This window comes from Tamandua tetradactyla, chromosome 8 (genome assembly GCF_023851605.1).
Source record: "Tamandua tetradactyla isolate mTamTet1 chromosome 8, mTamTet1.pri, whole genome shotgun sequence".
NCBI lineage: Eukaryota > Metazoa > Chordata > Mammalia > Pilosa > Myrmecophagidae > Tamandua > Tamandua tetradactyla.
In genome coordinates, this window is record NC_135334.1 from 12967934 (window position 1) to 12985649 (window position 17716).

Here is a 17716-nt window from a genome sequence, read left to right on the forward strand (position 1 = left end):
TCTATTGGAGGTTAAAAAATCTCTTTGTTTCCACATATCCTAAATTTATGAACAATCTCAAAAGAATATTGACTATCAAGCTCTGGAAAATATACTATAATTGTTTAATTTGTCTCAAGCATAAATCTAGGGAAACTTTCCCATAGCTCTCAAGGACATTTTATTTTACTTATTGATTCGGCAATTAGATCTTATTCATTTACTCCTATCCCAAGCTTATTCACATTTTAAGAATGAATTGTTTACTACAGTTACCATTGCAAAGGTACAATTGGAAAAAAATAATTTTAATTAGGGATTTATTTCAGAACAAACATGGCCTATTCTGCAGCTTTTCTTCTGTTCCTATCATTTCTAATTTCCAGGCCCAGCAGAGAGAATTCTACACCAAGCCCACACTTCCCCCATAGCTGCCTTAACTGGTTAGGTCCTGAGGGCAAAGATAGTTGAGACAGAAAGAATGAGACCTTCTGCTGAACTTGGTTTTAAAAGAGGACAGTGGGGTTTAAGACCCTTAAGGTGGCCTTAGTATTGATGAGAGTTCCTACGCCCTTCTTTTAATTGTTTCCAATTATTAGATTTATTTCACTTAAAAGCTGTGACCCAGGTAGCTGAAAAAAATCTTTGCAGTTTCCCATGGCAGCTCTCTGCTGCCTTTGGGAAATTCCAGTTGGTCGTTTCTTTCCAATGTCCAGGTTTGTTTACAGTAATTACAGATTCTAATGCCTTAAACCCTGGTGCCTAGAGTTTTTCCCCCCTTTTTTCCTTGGACTGTACATACACACACACACATACACACACACACACACACACACATATATACATTTATCTGTCTTTTTTTTTTTGGCTTTTAAAAAGGGAAATCTATTAAGCTGCAAGTTTACAGTTCAAAGGGTGTGAAAATCCCTAAATTAAGGCACCAACAAGAGGTTACCTTCACTCAAGAAAGGCCAATGAAGTTCAGAGTTTCTCTCTCAACTGGAAAGGCACATGGGGAACATGGTGATGTCTGCTAGATTTCTCTCCAGGCTTCTTGTTTCATGAAGCTCCCCCAGGGGCATATTCCTTCTTCATCTTCAAAGACCTCTGGCTGTGTGGAATCTCGTGGTTCTCATGGCTCTCATGCTTATCTATTTTTAAGCAATTTGAACAGAGCTCTTTAAGAACTTTTTTGTTAATTTGCTATTACCATCCAGAGGTATGAAAATATACATTGAACAAGTAGACAGACACAAATAGAAAGTTAGTCACACACACAAAAAAAGAAACACAGAAATATGCTTTTGAGAGGGACAAATAAAGGATTGAATATACATCATCTCATCCCATTTCTGTTCTCTTTTGCAGAACAATTCTGTGTCCTTTTTTATAGAATCATTTTCAGGCCATTTCTTTCCTGATATTAAATCAGACTGAGGCTAGACTATGTTACAGAAATAAACCTTTTTTTTTTGTTTTTTTTCATAGGTTCATTATTAAAATCTTTCTAATTTTTCAAAATATAGTGCAAAGGGCTACATTCAGGAATGTTAGTAGAATTTAAATTTCCCATTTCAAAGAATTTCCAGAATCAGTAACTAATTAGGAATTCTTAAACAATACAAAGTAGTAAAACACCAATTCACAAATCTAAAAAGACACTTAATATACTTACTATATATTTAAGTCACACACCATCTAATAACTAGACTGAACACACTGATTAACAGGTAAGCAGGCATCACACACTTACTTAATTCCATTAAATACCAATTAAGAGTTGGATTGCTTATTTTCTAGGCATATACTCAACAGACAAACTTAGGTCCAGGCCAGAAATCCCATATAGAATGCTACTCAGAAAACAGAAAGGTGTAGAGATCAGAGCAAAAGGGGATCCTTCTGAAGTGGGACCTGGGCCTCAAACCCAGGTCCAGGGTACTTGAACTGCCATGTTAATTTTCCATCCTCATTTACCTTGATGCCCCACTCACCCAGTCAGATTCCAGACTTGGAATTGGAAAGGGTTTCTCTCTTTGAAGCTTTCAAAGGCACAGAAGATCTGGAGTGCTGGCAGAGCAGAAAAAAACTTGGTTGCCAGTAGCCTCTAGACTAAAGGAGTCTAGTGGCCACAAAAGCCTTGATTGCCATGTTTACCTGTCCTGCCAGGGCTTCTCAGGAACTTGTGTCCCATCTTAGTCCCTATTTCAGTTTGCTAAAGTTGCCAGGATGCAATATACCAGAAATGCATTGGCTTTTTCAATGGGGATTTATTAGCTTACAAATTTACAGTTCTAAGTCTATGAAAATGCCCAAATTAAAGCACGGAGATGAAGATACCTTCTTGAAGGAAGGGCTGCTGGCACCTGGGGTTCCTTTGTCGCATGGCAACGTCTGCTGGTCCTTCCCTCCTTGGTTGGTTTCGGTGACTCTCTCTCCTCCAGAGGCTTTTCTCTGGATTTCATCTCGTAGCTTCTCTCAGCTCTCTGAGTTTCATCTGTTTTTCATCCTCTCATAAAGGACTCCAGCAAGGGGACTCAGACCCACCTTGAATGGGTGGGTCACATCTCCATGGAAACAACCTAATCAAAAGGTCCTACCCAACAAGAGGTCTCCCCCTACAATAATGGATTTAAAGAAAATAGTATTTTCTGGGGAACGTAATAGATTCAAACAAGCATTCTCCAGATTGATACTGATAAAAAATGGTGGGTTCTCTGCCTGATGTGCTTAAATGACCTGAGAAACTGGGGTTTCAAAGAAATTGTTTAGTGCAAGGCAGGAGATCAAATGGCCTATCAACCTAAAAATCTGTCTCCTTGAAGGGCAGTAATTCTGATAGCTTTATAGTATCAGAAGATGGGCAGGTTTTAAGATCATGAGCACAATGGCTTGAGATGACAAGGTTAGAGATGATTTAATTATTGAGCATGTGCAAATTGATTACATGCTTAGTCACAGAATACATATAAGGAAATGGCAGCTTTAACATGATGACAGGCATGATTTTTAGTGTTACAGTGAAGTATAGGTCACTTAGAGGTTAAAGTTTATGCTACTGTGTATATCGGGCAGGCCAACTTTGGTTAGATTCGGTTCCATCTAGCAAGATAGTTTTGGACTTGGGGTGGGTTAGTCCTGGATGGACTCAAGGCCCTTCATTAATAAACATTAAGGGCTGTATTTAGTGATCACAAGACTGTATAGTTGAAAAATAGGATAAAGGGTACAAGTGAGGGTCAGTCGCAAGGTTTTTACAATCACAAGATAAAGGCCATATAGTTATAAAATCATTATCAAAGATCAAGGCAGCTGGGTTACAGTAGTTTCAGATATTTCCCTCTGGATATTCTAATACACTAGAAAGGAAAAAGAAATATCCATATAATGAGTCACTAATCATAATCAATTGTTAAATCATAACTTCTCAGTTACAGTCATTTGGGCATTGCATACATATGGGAAACCTAGCTTTTCAGCCCCAGGAGATAGGCAATGAAGCGATGGAAAGCCCTTCCTTCCTCCCTGGCAGCACACTTCACAGGAAGGCCACGCCCTTTCCTGTCAATGGGGGGTGGGGAGTCTCTTGTAGGTCTTAGTCTCCCCGCATATAAAATGGAGTGACCCTGGAAGTGGGGAGGAAGTTTCAGTTTCCATGGAGACACCTACTTCAGCAAGTGGTGATAAAAGCGCCAAAGAAGAGAAGAAGGGCTTGGAAGGAACGTGAATCTCTGAAGGGGCCGGATCTGCACCCTGGGACTTGGGTTTGGTCTGTGACTGCCCCACGATGTCGCACGTGGGGCATGATGTCAGTTCCACTGAGAGGGCGTTTTGCCCTCAGGGTTTCAGCATGCCCGTCTCCTCCTGAAACACCCTTTCCCTCCAGAGCTCCAGTTCAGACCCATTTCCCTCTGGGTGCCTACCCCAAGCCCAGCCCCTTTTCCAGGGCCCAGCAGCTTCAGAAATGGAAGGAAGAAAAAGGAAGAAGGGAGCAGGGTTATCTTGACTCCTGCATCGGGCCTCGAGGAGGGAGGAGCATTTTCCTACTCCAGGCTGCCGGTCTCTCCCCTTGTTTGCCCTTAGATAGTCAGTGCCGCTCCTGCCCGGCACGAGGAGAGTACCCTTTGGGCGCTCCCTTCCCACCCCCAGACCCAGGCACCCAGAGGGAACCAGAGACTGCAGGACGCGGCCATGGCCGGGTGCCCCCTGCCTTTCTTTTGCGAGGCTCTGCTGGGCTTGGTCTGCTTGAGTGGTGAGGAAAGGGCTGGGCGGGAGCTGCGGGCACAGGCCCGACTTCCCTGAGCAACTTGGGGGGGGGGGGGCTGCTCAGCCACCCCGCCGGCTCCGGCAGGGGATCAGGGGGTGGTCAGGGTGAGGCTTGGGGCTGGGGTGCCCACGGCCGTGGGAGCAAGGCAAGGGTCGCGCAGGCAGGCAGGCCAGGCTGGCCTCTCAGAGGCTGAGGACTTAACCACGGCAGGACCATTGTTTTCCTTTCCCTGGCAAACACACCCTCATACCTGTCTGGTTCTCCGTCCTTTCACCCACAAAACCCAGCCAAGTTGCTGCTGGCCCCTCCCTCCCAGAAAACTCAGGTTTCGGGAAGGGAGGAATTCAGGGGAGGAAACCCCAGCCTCTGTTGTAGACGCAGTGCACTACACCGGACCCTCATGATCTCTCGGATTGGGTCTGGGCCTCCACTGCCACCCCAGCCCCTCTTCCCCGGGTCGATCTCCCTCTGAACCCCAGCGCCTGGGCGAGCGGTGGAGGTGAAGGTGCCTGCCGAGCCGCTGAGCAAGCCTGTGGGCCAGACCGTCGAGCTGACCTGCAGCTACAGCACGTCGGTGGGGGACAACTTCGTCCTAGAGTGGAGCTTTGTGCAGCCTGGAAAGCCAGTCTCTGCGTCACAGCCGGTGAGCTCAGGGCAACTGCGCGGGACCGGGCGTCCTCGGCCTCTGGAAGGGAGTGGCCCCGAAAAAGGCAGGAAGGAGGCACACAGAGAGTCCTTCCAGACGGAGGGGTGGAGTCCTGGGGGTGCGTGGGGATCCGCACGAGTGGGCAAAAAGGGTCTTAGCTCCTCTAAGGGCTGCAGTTTGGGCCCCTTGATCACCCATCCCTCTCTCACAGCTCCCAATCCAACTCCCCTTGGTAATGCAGTCCCAGTTAATAAACCCACTCACACAAAGGTGTTGTGGCTGATAGTAGGAAAATAGACTTGCCCCCTCTAAAAATATTTACATTAGTTTTCCCCCTACAGTTATAATTTTTTTTTTTCCCCACATAGAACCATGATTAGCTAAAAGCAAGGAATCCAGTTCACTTGGCACCTGGAAGGGGGTGGTATTTTGGGCAGACAGACCTTCCAGGTTTCTGCTACAGAGTACCAGCCAGGGAGGGGCCTTTTCTACCCACGTTTAGGAGGACGGACTATAGAGTTGATTCCAGGCAGAAAAAGGCACATAGTGTTATCGTCTGCCTCTTCCCAGATTCTGTACTTCACCAACGGCCATCTGTATCCAACTGGTTCTAAGGCAGCTCGGGCCAGCCTGCTTCAGAACCCCCCCACGGGAGGAGTTGCCACCCTGAAATTGACTGATGTCCGCCCCTCAGATACTGGCACCTACCTCTGCCATGTGAACAACCCGCCAGATTTCTACACCAATGGGCTGGGGTTGATCAACTTCACTGTTCTGGGTAAGGCAGGCAGGGACCCCGCCAGCCTCCACGTGCCCTGAGAGACTGCTCTGGCCTTGTTCAGTCTTCCCTCATTCCAATTTCTCGTTCAAGCACACAACTCCAACCTAGAACCCCAAGGAAACATGACCCCTCCCCAGAGTCTGCTAATTTAGACAGTCACACTGCAGATTCACCCTGCACCGTGTGCCCCGTCCCTCAGGCCCTAGTTACCAAGGGGCTGAGAGAGAAAGCCCTTCCCATGTATGGGGATCAGAGTCATACCCCCCAAGAGCTCCGTCCACAGAATCACCTCCCACTTGCAACTCAGATTCTGCCCCTCCCCATGACCTTTCTCTGTGCTGGCTTCTCCTCTGAGCACCAGCTTTGTGTTAGAGCTTCCATCTCACCCCAAACTAGAACCTGTTCACAAGTGAGCCACCAGGTGAAACTATTCAAGAGTCCAGGGATATTTAGATGGAAAAGAGAAGATGTAGGAAGTGATATGACAACTGTATTCAAATATCTGAAGGGCTGTCCTGTGGAGGAGCGATGTTAATTTTTCTTTCCGGACCCAGAGGGCAGGAATTGAGATCGATGGGTGATATGCGATTAACACAGAGGAAGAATTTTCTAACCATCAGAATTTCCAACAGTGGAATTCACCTCCTGGGAATGCAGTGGTGTTAGAAAAGAAATGGGCCACTTTTGGTAGGAGTGTTGAAACAGGAATTCCTGCACTGAATGGCGATAGGATTAGAAGATTGTTAAGGTATTTTCTGTGATTCCCGTTGCAGTGCCCCCCAGTAGCCCCTTGTGCAGTCAGAGTGGGCAGACCTCTGTGGGAGGTGCTGCTGTGCTGAGATGCAGCTCTTCCCAGGGAGCTCCTAGACCAGTATACAACTGGGTGCGTCTTGGATCTTCTCCTACGCCGTCTCCTGGCAGCATGGTACAAGGTAAGGGCCCAGGGCATGAGGAAAGAGGGGACTCAGGACCTGGGAAAACCTGGCTTCTAAACTTCACAGATCCACATTCCCAGTCCCATGACTGGAGGTATGAAACAAACAAAGATACACTTCCCTGCTTCTTCCTTGGCTTCCTTTATGATTGCCTCCTGTCCATCTTTCTGCACATGTTCTGGCTGGGAGGCCCTGGGGGTGTTTCTCAAGATACATGTACTCCTGATATTCTGAAGAAAGTAGACCGCAGGAGGCATTCTCATGATTCCCACTTGACTACTTTTGTGGGATTTCTTAAGGGCTATGAATCCTTTCCAGACTTCCTAGAGGGGTAACTGAGGCAGAGCAGCCTGGACTGGCTTGAATCATTTAGCCAGTTTCTTTGGAGGAATCATAGCACTCACTAAGAGCCTTGACTTCTCAGCTTCCTCAGATGGGCTCTGGTGGCCCTGTCTCTTCTCCCCCTAGCATAAGAAAATCTCTTTAGCAACCCAGAGAACTCTCCAGATCACCTCCTGGCATTGTGCATTGCCTGCTAAAGCAAAGACAACCACTTTAGAAAAGCATATGAATCACTTTAGAGCCATCCAGAGGATGCAGTTTCTAGCCTTTTACTTCTAGTTTGTTCAACTGCCAATTTCTAAACCCTTCCTGTGTGTGCGGTCTACCTCCCCTCTGACCTGGACTCCCTACCCCAGCCCTGAAAAGACAGCTGTGTGGGGTGGAAAGAGTACAGAGGTTGGCACAGCGGCTTTGGCACTTCTGTCTGAGTCACCCCGGACAAGTACCTCTCTTCTCTGAGCCAGTTTCTCCACCAATATAATGAGGTTAATTCCCTCCTGACAAGATTGTTGTAAGGATGAAGTGAAATATGCTTTGCTCATAGAAGGCACTCACTGTTGGTTGAATGAGTGATGAGACACTTCTTCTTCCCCCTCTAGATGAGGTGTCTGGGCAGCTCATTCTCACCAACCTCTCCCTGACCTCTTCGGGCACCTACCGCTGTGTGGCCACCAATCAGCTGGGCACTGCATCCTGCGAGCTGACCCTCTCTGTGACTGGTAGGGGATGCTGGGTGGAGGCTGGGCTGGCAGGTCAGGGGTGGGAAGCTGTATGAAGCAGTCTGAGGAGGGGCCCAGGAAGGTCTGCAGCTCTGTGTCTCCTTAGACTCCTCCAAAGGCCGGGTGGCTGGGGCTCTGATCGGGGTGCTGCTGGGCGTGCTGTTCCTGTCGATTGCTGCATTCTGCCTGATCAGGTTCCAGAAAGAGAGGAGGAAGAAGCCCAAAGAAACATATGGGGGTAGTGACCTCTGGTGAGCAGGAGGGCTGGGGGGGGGGTACAGAGGGAGGAAAGGGCTGGGGCTAAGATTAGGTACCTTCAGCTGTCAAACTTGAAGGACATTGGCAGATGTTTAGGGCTACAGAATGCTACTCAGCCCTGGAATTTGGTGTTGGGAGCAGCAAGATAGCCTACATCTTGCTGAGTGAGATGTCCAGGATAGAAGGATTGGTTCACAGGCTGGGGCAGAGATGGCTCACTTTACAGGAATGCCCTGAACTTCTGCATACTTAAGAGAATATTTACTTTGCAGTTTATACGGCATTTTCATATACATCACCAACTGGGGAGTGGTGGTGGGTGGTGGGTGGTGGATGCCAGGAGCTAGATTTGCCCTGAGCATTCAGCTGCCTCTAATTTTTGTGTCGGGGGCAGTAAGGGAAGGAGAAGTGAAAGCTGCCTCCATCATCTACCTTAGCTGTTGGCCCCTGGTCCAGAAGAGGGATCAGAGAGGAATGTTTCTCAAAGTGTAGTCCTCAGATGACCCCCCACAGAAATCAACAGGAGCTTGTGAAACATTTAGATTCCTGGGCTAGATCCAGTCCCTCCTAAAGCAGAAGTTGATGTGTGCATGTGTTTGTGCGTGTATGCGTGTGTGTGTGTGTGTGTGTGTGTGTGTGTGTGTGTTGGGGTGATAGAGCCCTGGAATCTTTATTTTAACCAAGTTGTGCAGATGATTCTCATGCACAGTAAAATGTAAAAGGCCCTGGGTTAAAGGGTGGGGTCCTCTGGAGAGAAGGCTTCCAGCCTTCGCCCAGAATTTGCCTAAAATCCATCAGGGAAGATGCCGTCGCTCCTGGGGTATCGGAGCGAACTTCTGCGAGGGCCGATTCTAGCAATGGGCTCCTGGAGAGGACCTCGTCTGCCAGCACTGTGACGACCACCAAGTCCAAGCTCCCTACGGTTGTCTGACTTCTGTTCGGATCCCTGGGAGGCCGAGCGGGAATATTAATAAAATCTTTGGGTGCCGTATTTTTCTCCCTCTTCTTTCTGCCGGTGGAGCGAATTCTTCTAGGCCGCCCAAAGAGGCACCCCAGTAAGGGAAGGAATGGGCTGGAAGTCTGAAAGATACTGCTGTAGGCAGGAGGTTTGGTTGGGTCAAAGGGTTAAGTTTCAATCTAGGCGCCCCACATCGCCCCCCACCCCCAGCTCTTTGGTCGGATCAGATGACACTAGCTCACGCTCCAAGCGGTGGTGGCTCGGTGCACCCCAGCTCCCTTCCTTTTGGCACCCTCTGAACACTTGGACATTCCTCTTTATTGTTCGCATTCCAACCCAGTACGGTCACATGCACACACGGAGATTAAAAACCTTCGGGCCACAGCCCCAGGAGCCCGGCGTGGGGCGGGGCCAGCAGGGGCAGGGGCGGGACCGCGGCAGACTCCTCCCACCGAGCCTCCCAGGCACTCGGCGTTTGCTTAAACAAGAGAGCTGGAGAGGCGGCTCTCAGGGTGCGCTGGAGAGAGGGGAGGGCAGATTACAGGCAGGAATGGGGCTAGGGTGTGAAATAGGAACTTCCCTTCCGATCAAAATAAGGGGAATCAACCACCATAAAACCCCTTTTCCCCCTCTCCTGGACCCAGATCCAAAGTTCTGGTGCTACATTGGGGAGGGAATAGCACAGAGACGCAGGGCGCCCCCTTTCGCTGTGCACGGAAAGACAGGACTTCTTTTTTCTTTTTTAAGTGAGCGTACTTGGGCTACGCTTAGAGCGCCCTCCGCAGTGGCGCTGGGAAGCGCACAGAGCCTGCGGCGGCAGAGCGGCATGCGGGGGGCGGGGAGAGGTGGGCGGAAAGCAAAAGGAGGAGGATTTGGGAGCGCGGGGTTGGGGGCTAGGGTTGGGAGGAAAGGCGAATGGGGACCCGACTAGACAGAAGAACTAATTAAACGGGGCACGGACTTAGCGACTCCGCGACGGAGCCAGCTTGGGGAATGGAGTCTCTGGGGGCGCAGGAGGGCTCTTGAAGCTGGGAGGCCGGTGGGAAGGAGGGCATCACAAACACTGCAGGGAAGTCTCGTCACTGCGTAGGGGCGCGGCATCCATCTCTCCTCGGGAACTGAGGAGAGAGAAGGTTTGAGAACCTGCCCTCTTCCTGGACTTGGTTTACCCCTCCATTACTTCCTCCCGAACCCGGGCACTAGGGCGAGGAGGGCCAGGAGGCCCTAGTCACCCAGAACCGCCCCCCGTCCCGCGAGTCACTGAGCTGAAATGAGCCCCGCGGCAGGTACGTGTGTACACCTCAGTGTGTCTGTGGCCCTGGGCCCTACTTGTGCAGCCAGGTACGGATGACTGCGCATGTGTGTCAGCCCAGGTGTGTGTTCCAGTTTCAGCCTCAGGCATCTCGGTCTATTGGAAAATTCACAGGCTCAGGGTGCATTTATCCCGGACTGGGAGGGTAGTGTGGGCGGGCAGAGGAAAGGGATGGGAGGAGTTTGGGCCCTTTTCTCCTACTCAGGTCTCCCACTTCGCCTCTCAGGGGTCGTACAATTACCTTCTAAAATGCTCAGTTCTTCTTCGGTCCAGGGTGGGACAGCAGGGTGGCGGGGAAGAGAGGAACAGGTGAGCTCCCCGGATCCGCAGCTTCCTCAGCCTCCGCCCACCCACCCACAGCTGACCTAGGTTTTCTAGCCTTGCACACTCCTTCTCCTCCCCGCCGGCCCGCCCTTGGTCTTCCCTCGCTCCTTAGGAGGCAGCGAGACCCTGGGGCGGGGAAAGGAGGACCCTCCGCCCGCCGCGCCCCGCCTGGCTCACCTGGCCTAGTCTCCGCTGGGACCGCCGCCCGCGCCTCCCCGGGCGCCCCCAGCTCCGCCGGCTGCCCCCGGGCCAGAGCCCTTCCGGCCGCGCTCTCCGCTCTTTATCTTCTTTCGCGCCATATGGCCCCGGAAACTCGCCTGGATTTTGGCAGCGGCCGCGTTGGCCCCGGGATCGTCCAGAGGGATGTCTAGTATGTCGTCGTCCGGCTTGGAGCAGGCGCTCTCCTGGGAACGGGGCAGGGAGATTCTTCTGGGGTGATTGGCCGAGACCCGAGAGACTCCGCAGGGATAGGGTAGGCATAGAGCCCTGGGGAATTGAGACGCCGGCGACACCGGGGTGAGGGATACGGAGCTCAGCATCCGGAGAAGGGGGGCGCGCTGCTGTGCGCGTCTCTCCTTCCTGGGCCGCGGCAGGCTAAGAAAAGGGTTCAGGGCTAGGTGGACCTGGTTTTGGTCCTAACTCAGGAAAGACACGTGCACGGTGGGCCAGGATACAAGAAAGCCAGATAACCCTGGGTGGACCAAGGGCCTATCAGCCGAGCTAGGAGTGCTGCTGAGTTGATTGGAGGGTGGAAGATGGGTTTGGAGAAGCAAAGAAAAAACGGCAGCAGGGACTCCTGGATGTAGCCATCCTTACCCCTGTCCTCAGTTGGGAAGGGCCCCTCCTGAGTTCAGGATTGCATGGGGAAAGCATTGCAGAGTCAGCAGGACAGTCCCTTTCCTGAGTGAAATCACCCCAGAGACCAAAGCTGGGATTAGGGAGAAGATGGAGCCACTTCTCAGTGAGTCAGCATCCCCAACCTAGGGATAGAGGTCCAAAGAATGTCTCCCATTGACCCTTTCCATTTTCCACTGCCCCCAGGATGAATTCAGGCTCAGAAGAGAGGATATGGTCTGGAAGGAGTGATAGAGAAAAGGCTTCACTCCAAAAAAAGAACAAAGGAAAGATAAGCAGGAGCAAGAAGCCCTTTCCATGATGTGCCTATGAGGAAGAAAGGAATTATGACAATAGCTTCCAGAACGCACTTATCTTGTAAAACAGGTCATTTTAACTAGTAAAAATTTATCCCTAGTAATATTGAGGATTAGATGGTTCAGAAACCTGGTAAGGTCTTACAGATAGCAGTGGACCTAGGATTCTCTTGCATGTCAGAGTCCAGAGTATATTTTTAACCTCTACTGATAGGATGAGCAAATGCAGTTCATTTGACACTGAATCAAAACCTTATCACTGGCTAACCATGTGGCCTTGGGCAAGTTATCTAACCTTTTCCTGTCTTAGTTCCCTCATTTGCAAAATAAGGATAATAATACCTACCTAGTAGGTAGTGAGGAAGATTAAACATGATGTGCACAAAATTCCTGGCACAATCTTGGGGCTCAATATATGGTAGCTATTATTATGATTCTTTTAAATATCGATAGTTGTTTTTGTAGGTCAAAAGTAGTCATATAATAACATTATAATGGTCATTATATTAAGTGATTTCAAACGGTTCAGATGGTTCACCTTAATAACAATTGAGCCTTCCTCCTGGGCCCCTAAGTAAGTTTCTGTTTCTCCTACATCTTGCTGAGAGTCAAAGGGGGTTGGGAACTGATGGTATTGGTTCTACAGATTTCCGAGGCAAGGCTCTGGAATGGAGAGGGACTTTGCCTCTGGGCCCTCTGCTGTTTAACATCACTCACAGCCTTAGTGTGGGTCGGGATGGGGATGGCCTCTGTGAGACAGAAGGGTATCTTCTCCTTTGACTTGACCCTCTGGCTTCTATGAATGTGTCCTCATTTTTTTTTTGTTTCCTGAGGGCTTTCACTTTTTTTCTTCCAGGACATGAGATGACCAAGGTCTCTAGTAATAGTGATTCAGTTCTCATCAAAACCCCACCCCACCATCCCCCAACCAGTTCATAGAAGTTGTGCTGTCTCCTGTAGGCCTTAAGCGATCACTGCTTCAGGAACATACATTTAAATGGAAGATGCCCAAGCCCAGGTTTAAAAATGTCTTCCCCTCCCTTGATGTTACCCTCACCGAGCTTCCCAAGACTGCTGTCATTCGCTGGACTTTGAAATACTTCAATTGTTACTCAAGATGCCCACAAATGATTTAAATGCAGTTAAAAGGAGTTGCCAGGAGGCCGATGCGGTGTGATAGGGCCTGATACACTCAATTTTTCTTTCCCAGGTCAGAAACAACGTCTTTGGGTTCCGTGAACCTCAGAGCTCAAGGCTTTCTCCGATATCTTCAGGGAAGAGTGAGGCTTCTTCTCAAAAGAGGACAACCAGCGAAAAAGAATTCCCAACCCACCTCTCCCTAGCCTTGGAGGCTGTGGAGGCATGGGCAGGTAGGGCCAAGGAAGAGGTATCTTCTCCCAACCATGCTAAGACCTTGCTGTCACTACCCACCCCAGCTAGATCCAGAACAGAAACCTACAGCATCGGGCAAAGATACCCGCTGGCACACTCGCTGCTTCTCCCCAGAATCAGCCCATCTCCTCCTAATTCTCAGGACAGAGTGCTAGATGGCCTGTCCACAGGAAGAACTGGAGGGACAGTGAAAGAAAGCTAGGAAGAGCTCATTTGTCATGGCATCTGGGTGGGGGCCTTCCAAAGCCAAGGTTTCATGGTGGGTGCCTGAGAGTTCCTTTTGAACTGTGAGGCATCTGGGAGGTGGGGTTACCAAAGCAGGGGCCCTGGCCTCTGGTTCCAATGGGGCATATCACTTCACCCTGGGGCCTCAGTTTCTTCAGCCACAACTCGGACTCGGCCAAGATGAAACCGTCCTCTTCAGCTCCCAAATTCCAATAGCTTTAAGAATTACCCCTACTGACAGAAATCCTAGAATGAGCTGGAACTCAGTATCAAGGGACTGAGAAAATCTTCTCGACCAAAAGGGGGAAGAGCAAAATGAGACAAAATAAATTGTCAGTGGCTGAGAGATTCCAAACAGAGTCGAGAGGTTATCCTGGAGGTTATTCTTACGCATTAAATAGATATCACCTTGTTAGTCAAGATGCAATGGAGAGGCTGGAGGGACCTGCCTGAAAATGTGGAGCTGTGCTCCGGTGGCCATGTTTCTTGAAGATAATTGTATGATGATATGGCTGTCACAGTGTGACTGTGTGGTTGTGAGAGCCCTGTGTCTGATACTCCCTTTGTCTACCTTATCGACGGACGAGTAAAACACATGGATTAGAAATAAATAAATAATGAGGGAACAAATGTTAAAATAAATTTAGTAGATTGAAATTCTGGTGATAGGTGAAGGGGAGGGAGGGGTAAAGGGTATGGTATGTATGAATTTTTTTCTGTTGTCTTTTTATTTCTTTTTCTGAATTTATGCAAATGTTTTAAGAAATGATCATGATGATGAATATGCAACTATATGATGATATTGTGAATTACTGATTATATATGTAGAACGGGATGATCATATGTTAAGCATGTTTGTGTTTCTTTGTTGTCATATATTTTTTTAATTTAAAAAATTAAAAAAAAAAAAAGAATTACCCCTGCTTACTGCTTGTTTATGGGCCAGGCTCTCTGCTCAGAATATTGCACACATCAACTCATTAATCCTCAACTTAGGAACCAGAGCCCCAGAGAGGTTTTGCAACTTGCCCCAGGTCACACAGCTAGCAATAGTGAAAAGTGGTCCAGGGACAGTGAATTCAGAAGCCTGTGCTGTAACCTCTGCCTCAGGGCAGGAAATTATTTCTATGAATTTAGCTGGATCAAATTAACTATACTAAGCTAAAGAAAGGAGTAGGATCCTCCAAAAAATGTTTCTTTGCTTTTTCACATTAAAGTGAATGCAGGTAAGTCATTTTACGTGGCTATGTAAATCAGTGAATGGAGCATTTGGACCAACAGCTTTGTCTCAAAAAAAAAAAAATAGCAGTTTCCTTCTTCCTCATTTCTGTTGGAGCCTCCTTACCAAGGAAAGATGGGAATAAGGCAGAAAGATTTCTTCCCTACACCAGGTTAGGTGGTCTGTGAGGAAAGCCCCAGAGTGAAAGCGAAGAAGGACCTGCCCTTAACCCCCCAATGCACACTTCTCTCTATATGTCCCAGCTCCCTTCCAGCACTAAGCCAGATCCCTGCCTTCCCTAGACTGGGGTACAAAGATGCTCAGCCCCGACATTCTACCGCACTGCACTGTCTGACAAACTACTCTCCCCAGCTCAGCCCTTTGGTCCTGCAGATCTAGGAGAGGTGCTCAAAGGTGAAGGGTCCTGTGTGCAGGATGCCCAGGGCTCAGGGCCACTGGGATAATTGTGTGCTCTTCTGTATTCTATCTGCATGGGCAACCTCTCCTTTTATCAAGGGACACTACTTCCAGCCATGTCTGCAGTCCCGCATTATGGTTTCCTAAACTCTCAAGAACGTGGTCCATGACAGACCAAGGCCTACAGGTAGGGATTGAACACCCTGCCTTTATCACTTCTGTAAGCACCTCCTGAGCTTCTTAGATACCTTGCTCTCTCACCTCTTTCCACTGACCTTTCCTTCCCCACCGAATATTCTTACCTTCTCAGCAATAGTCCCCCTCAGCCTTTCCCCCCCCACCAAATTCATGTCCCAGAACACCCACGATCCAGTTATTTACTTCACTTTATAAAACACTGCTGTGGGGGAGAGGCTCTTCCTCTAAGGAGCCCAGGAACCTCCGTGAGGAACCCTCTCCTTTAACAACCAAGAATCACTTCCTGGAGAATGACAAGCAGAGGAAAAGACTGGCAAGGAGATAGATATGTCATCAAGACGTTTCTCCAGTCGGTGAGATTGTAGATGGTTGACATTTTTCTTTTTGGTGCTTTTCTCTAGTTTCCCCTTTTCTATTTCTATTTGAGCATATTTTATATTGAGGGGAAAATGTAAATATTTAAAGTAGAGGTTGAAGTACAACCAATTGAATCAGACAGGGCTATGACTGAATCCTGCTTCCATGCTTAGGAGCGCTGCCTACTTGGGCAAATCAGTCTTTTGAAACCTCAGTTTGCACATCTGTAAAATGGGGAAAATGATACCTACCTCCCGGGGTTGTTGTGATGATGAAAGATAAAGCACTAGGCACATGGCAAACATTCACAAGTTGGCAACCGTTATTGAAACTAATGAGAGAATAACAACCACCACTCGGCCCTAAGATCTCTCTGCCTCTTGGCCGCCCGGAAACAGGGAAACGGCACCACTTCTAGAGCTGGATTCTCCTTTCCTTCCGTACCTCACTTTATTTATTTATTTTGTTGTAGTCCATGGAGTGCAGGGTGCCAGCAGTCAGTTGCCTCTTGTATCATAGCTGGGTTGACCAAATGGGAGCACAAGGAGCTTCAGGGTTGTCTATCTTTCTCCACATGTGGGGGTTAAAAAATTCAATATATAAATAATTTTATATTTAGATATGTCTCTATAATTTTATATGTAGATATGTCTATAAAATTTTATATAATTTTAGTTTTATATAATTATATAAATAGGTAAGTCTATATAATTTCATATGTGGCTAGGTATATATGTATATATCTACAAACTGTCCTACTGGTCTGAGCCAGAAGCCAGGTCCTGTGCTAAGCGCTTTCATATCGAGTTACCTTAACAGCAACCTACTTTCACTTCAGGTACTTGCCGCATCCAGGTTCCCGTGTGGGCGCTGACAAATGACAGACGCTTCCTTCCCTTACCAGCAGGGCTCTCCCGCGGTCACATCACCCAGCCCCCTCCAGAGAGAGAAGGCGTTGGGGGCCGGTCCAAGCCCCCTCTAGAACCACACTGAATAGCTCTTTGCTGTCCATCATCACTCCTAAGCAAACTAGTATGAACTGCTTATCCCATCCTACTCTGCACAGGGCGCTTAGGCGCTTGTCCGAGGTCATTGTGGATCAGTTTGTTTGCCCACTGACAGTGGCGACAGTGGGATGGAGAATAAGGGTGGGAGCCGAAAGCCAGGGGGAAAGGAGTTGCCACAGTTTTCTTAGGCGACGGTTTCCAGCGGCTCTGTGGGGGAAGTTCCTCCTGTCGTCTAACCTGCAGCTTCTCTGCTGCAGAGCCCTAACTCAGTTTCCGTAGCAGGTTACCGAGCTCCCAGTCCAACCTAGACTGCCTGGAGGATGGGCGCACAGACGCCCCCGCGAGCTGGGGAGCATTTTCCCTAGGATTTCCAAGTCAGGCGGGCACCTTTTAACACCCACCACCCACGTCTCAACAGGCACCCCTTATTGCTCCTCGGTCTTCCGCACCCACTTCCACCCCTCTCTCTCCTTCCAGGGGCTTCTCCAGCGCCCCTTGCCCCAGACCAAGCTGAGTGCCAGTCCCCCCAGGCCCTTTAACTTACGGTGCAGCAGTCCATGCTGGTGTTGGGGGTCCTTGGCTGGGGCGGAGGTTCGCTGAGGGCGGGGGCGGGGTCTGTCTGATGCCGGGTGGGGACCCTAGGGCTCTGGGGCGCTCGCCGACCCGCGCCTTACCAGCAGCTCTCCGCTCGGGTCCTCTCTCCCGCGCTCAGCTCGGCTCTCGGAGGTAACCTGAGTCCCACCGTCGGGAAGCCAATCAGGAGAAGCCTTTGGCAGAGTGGGTGGAGAGAATGGGGTGGAGGGCCACGCCCTCTCTCCGCTCCCTCCGCCTGCACCCCCTCCTGCCCCAGCCCCTCCACCTACACACTTCCAGCCTTTCCTCCTACACACCCCATCCTCGCAAACTCAATCCCCTTGCTTGCTAAGCGGCAGACTGCCAGGCAGAAGGAGGCTCCCGACATCCCGGGCACAAATACACTTGCATCTGGGCACAGCACTCCCTCCCGCCCCTATATCGCAAACCACGCACCTCCCCCCTGCCCACCATTCCACAACCTAGCTCGAATCCCAAACATGGCTCCCTTTAACTTCCCTCCCCTCAGTCTGCAAAGCAAAGCTCATGAGGGCGTGCTGTAAAAAGTCCCGTCGCCTTTCCTGCTACAGAACAGAGAAACGCGTTTAACAGGTGACACAACCCTGGGATGGGCACACAGGAACGCAAAAACTCAC

The 17716-nt window shown here is 49.4% G+C and overlaps 2 protein-coding genes across 3 annotated transcripts; one reads left to right on the forward strand and one right to left on the reverse strand.

Annotated features, from left to right (window-relative positions):
* Positions 1–3578: 3578 nt before the first annotated feature.
* VSIG2 (V-set and immunoglobulin domain containing 2) lies at positions 3579–8911 on the forward strand. Of its 2 annotated transcripts, XM_077112577.1 has the most exons (7): positions 3583–4231; positions 4726–4889; positions 5463–5670; positions 6447–6605; positions 7550–7669; positions 7776–7920; positions 8726–8911. In XM_077112577.1, exons 1-7 carry the CDS (start codon positions 4171–4173, stop codon positions 8856–8858), a joined length of 990 nt encoding a protein of 329 aa, XP_076968692.1. In that variant the 5' UTR covers positions 3583–4170; the 3' UTR covers positions 8859–8911. The 2 variants fall into 2 exon arrangements, with proteins under 2 accessions (XP_076968693.1, XP_076968692.1); XM_077112578.1 differs by lacking the exon at positions 7776–7920 and having other exon boundaries at positions 3579–4231.
* NRGN (neurogranin) lies at positions 8638–17176 on the reverse strand. Its single transcript, XM_077112579.1, has 4 exons — positions 17032–17176; positions 10699–10925; positions 10439–10459; positions 8638–10003 (listed from the first exon to the last, which is right to left on the reverse strand). Exons 1-2 carry the CDS (start codon positions 17044–17046, stop codon positions 10704–10706), a joined length of 237 nt encoding a protein of 78 aa, XP_076968694.1. The 5' UTR covers positions 17047–17176; the 3' UTR covers positions 8638–10003; positions 10439–10459; positions 10699–10703.
* Between the last annotated feature and the right edge of the window lie 540 nt (positions 17177–17716).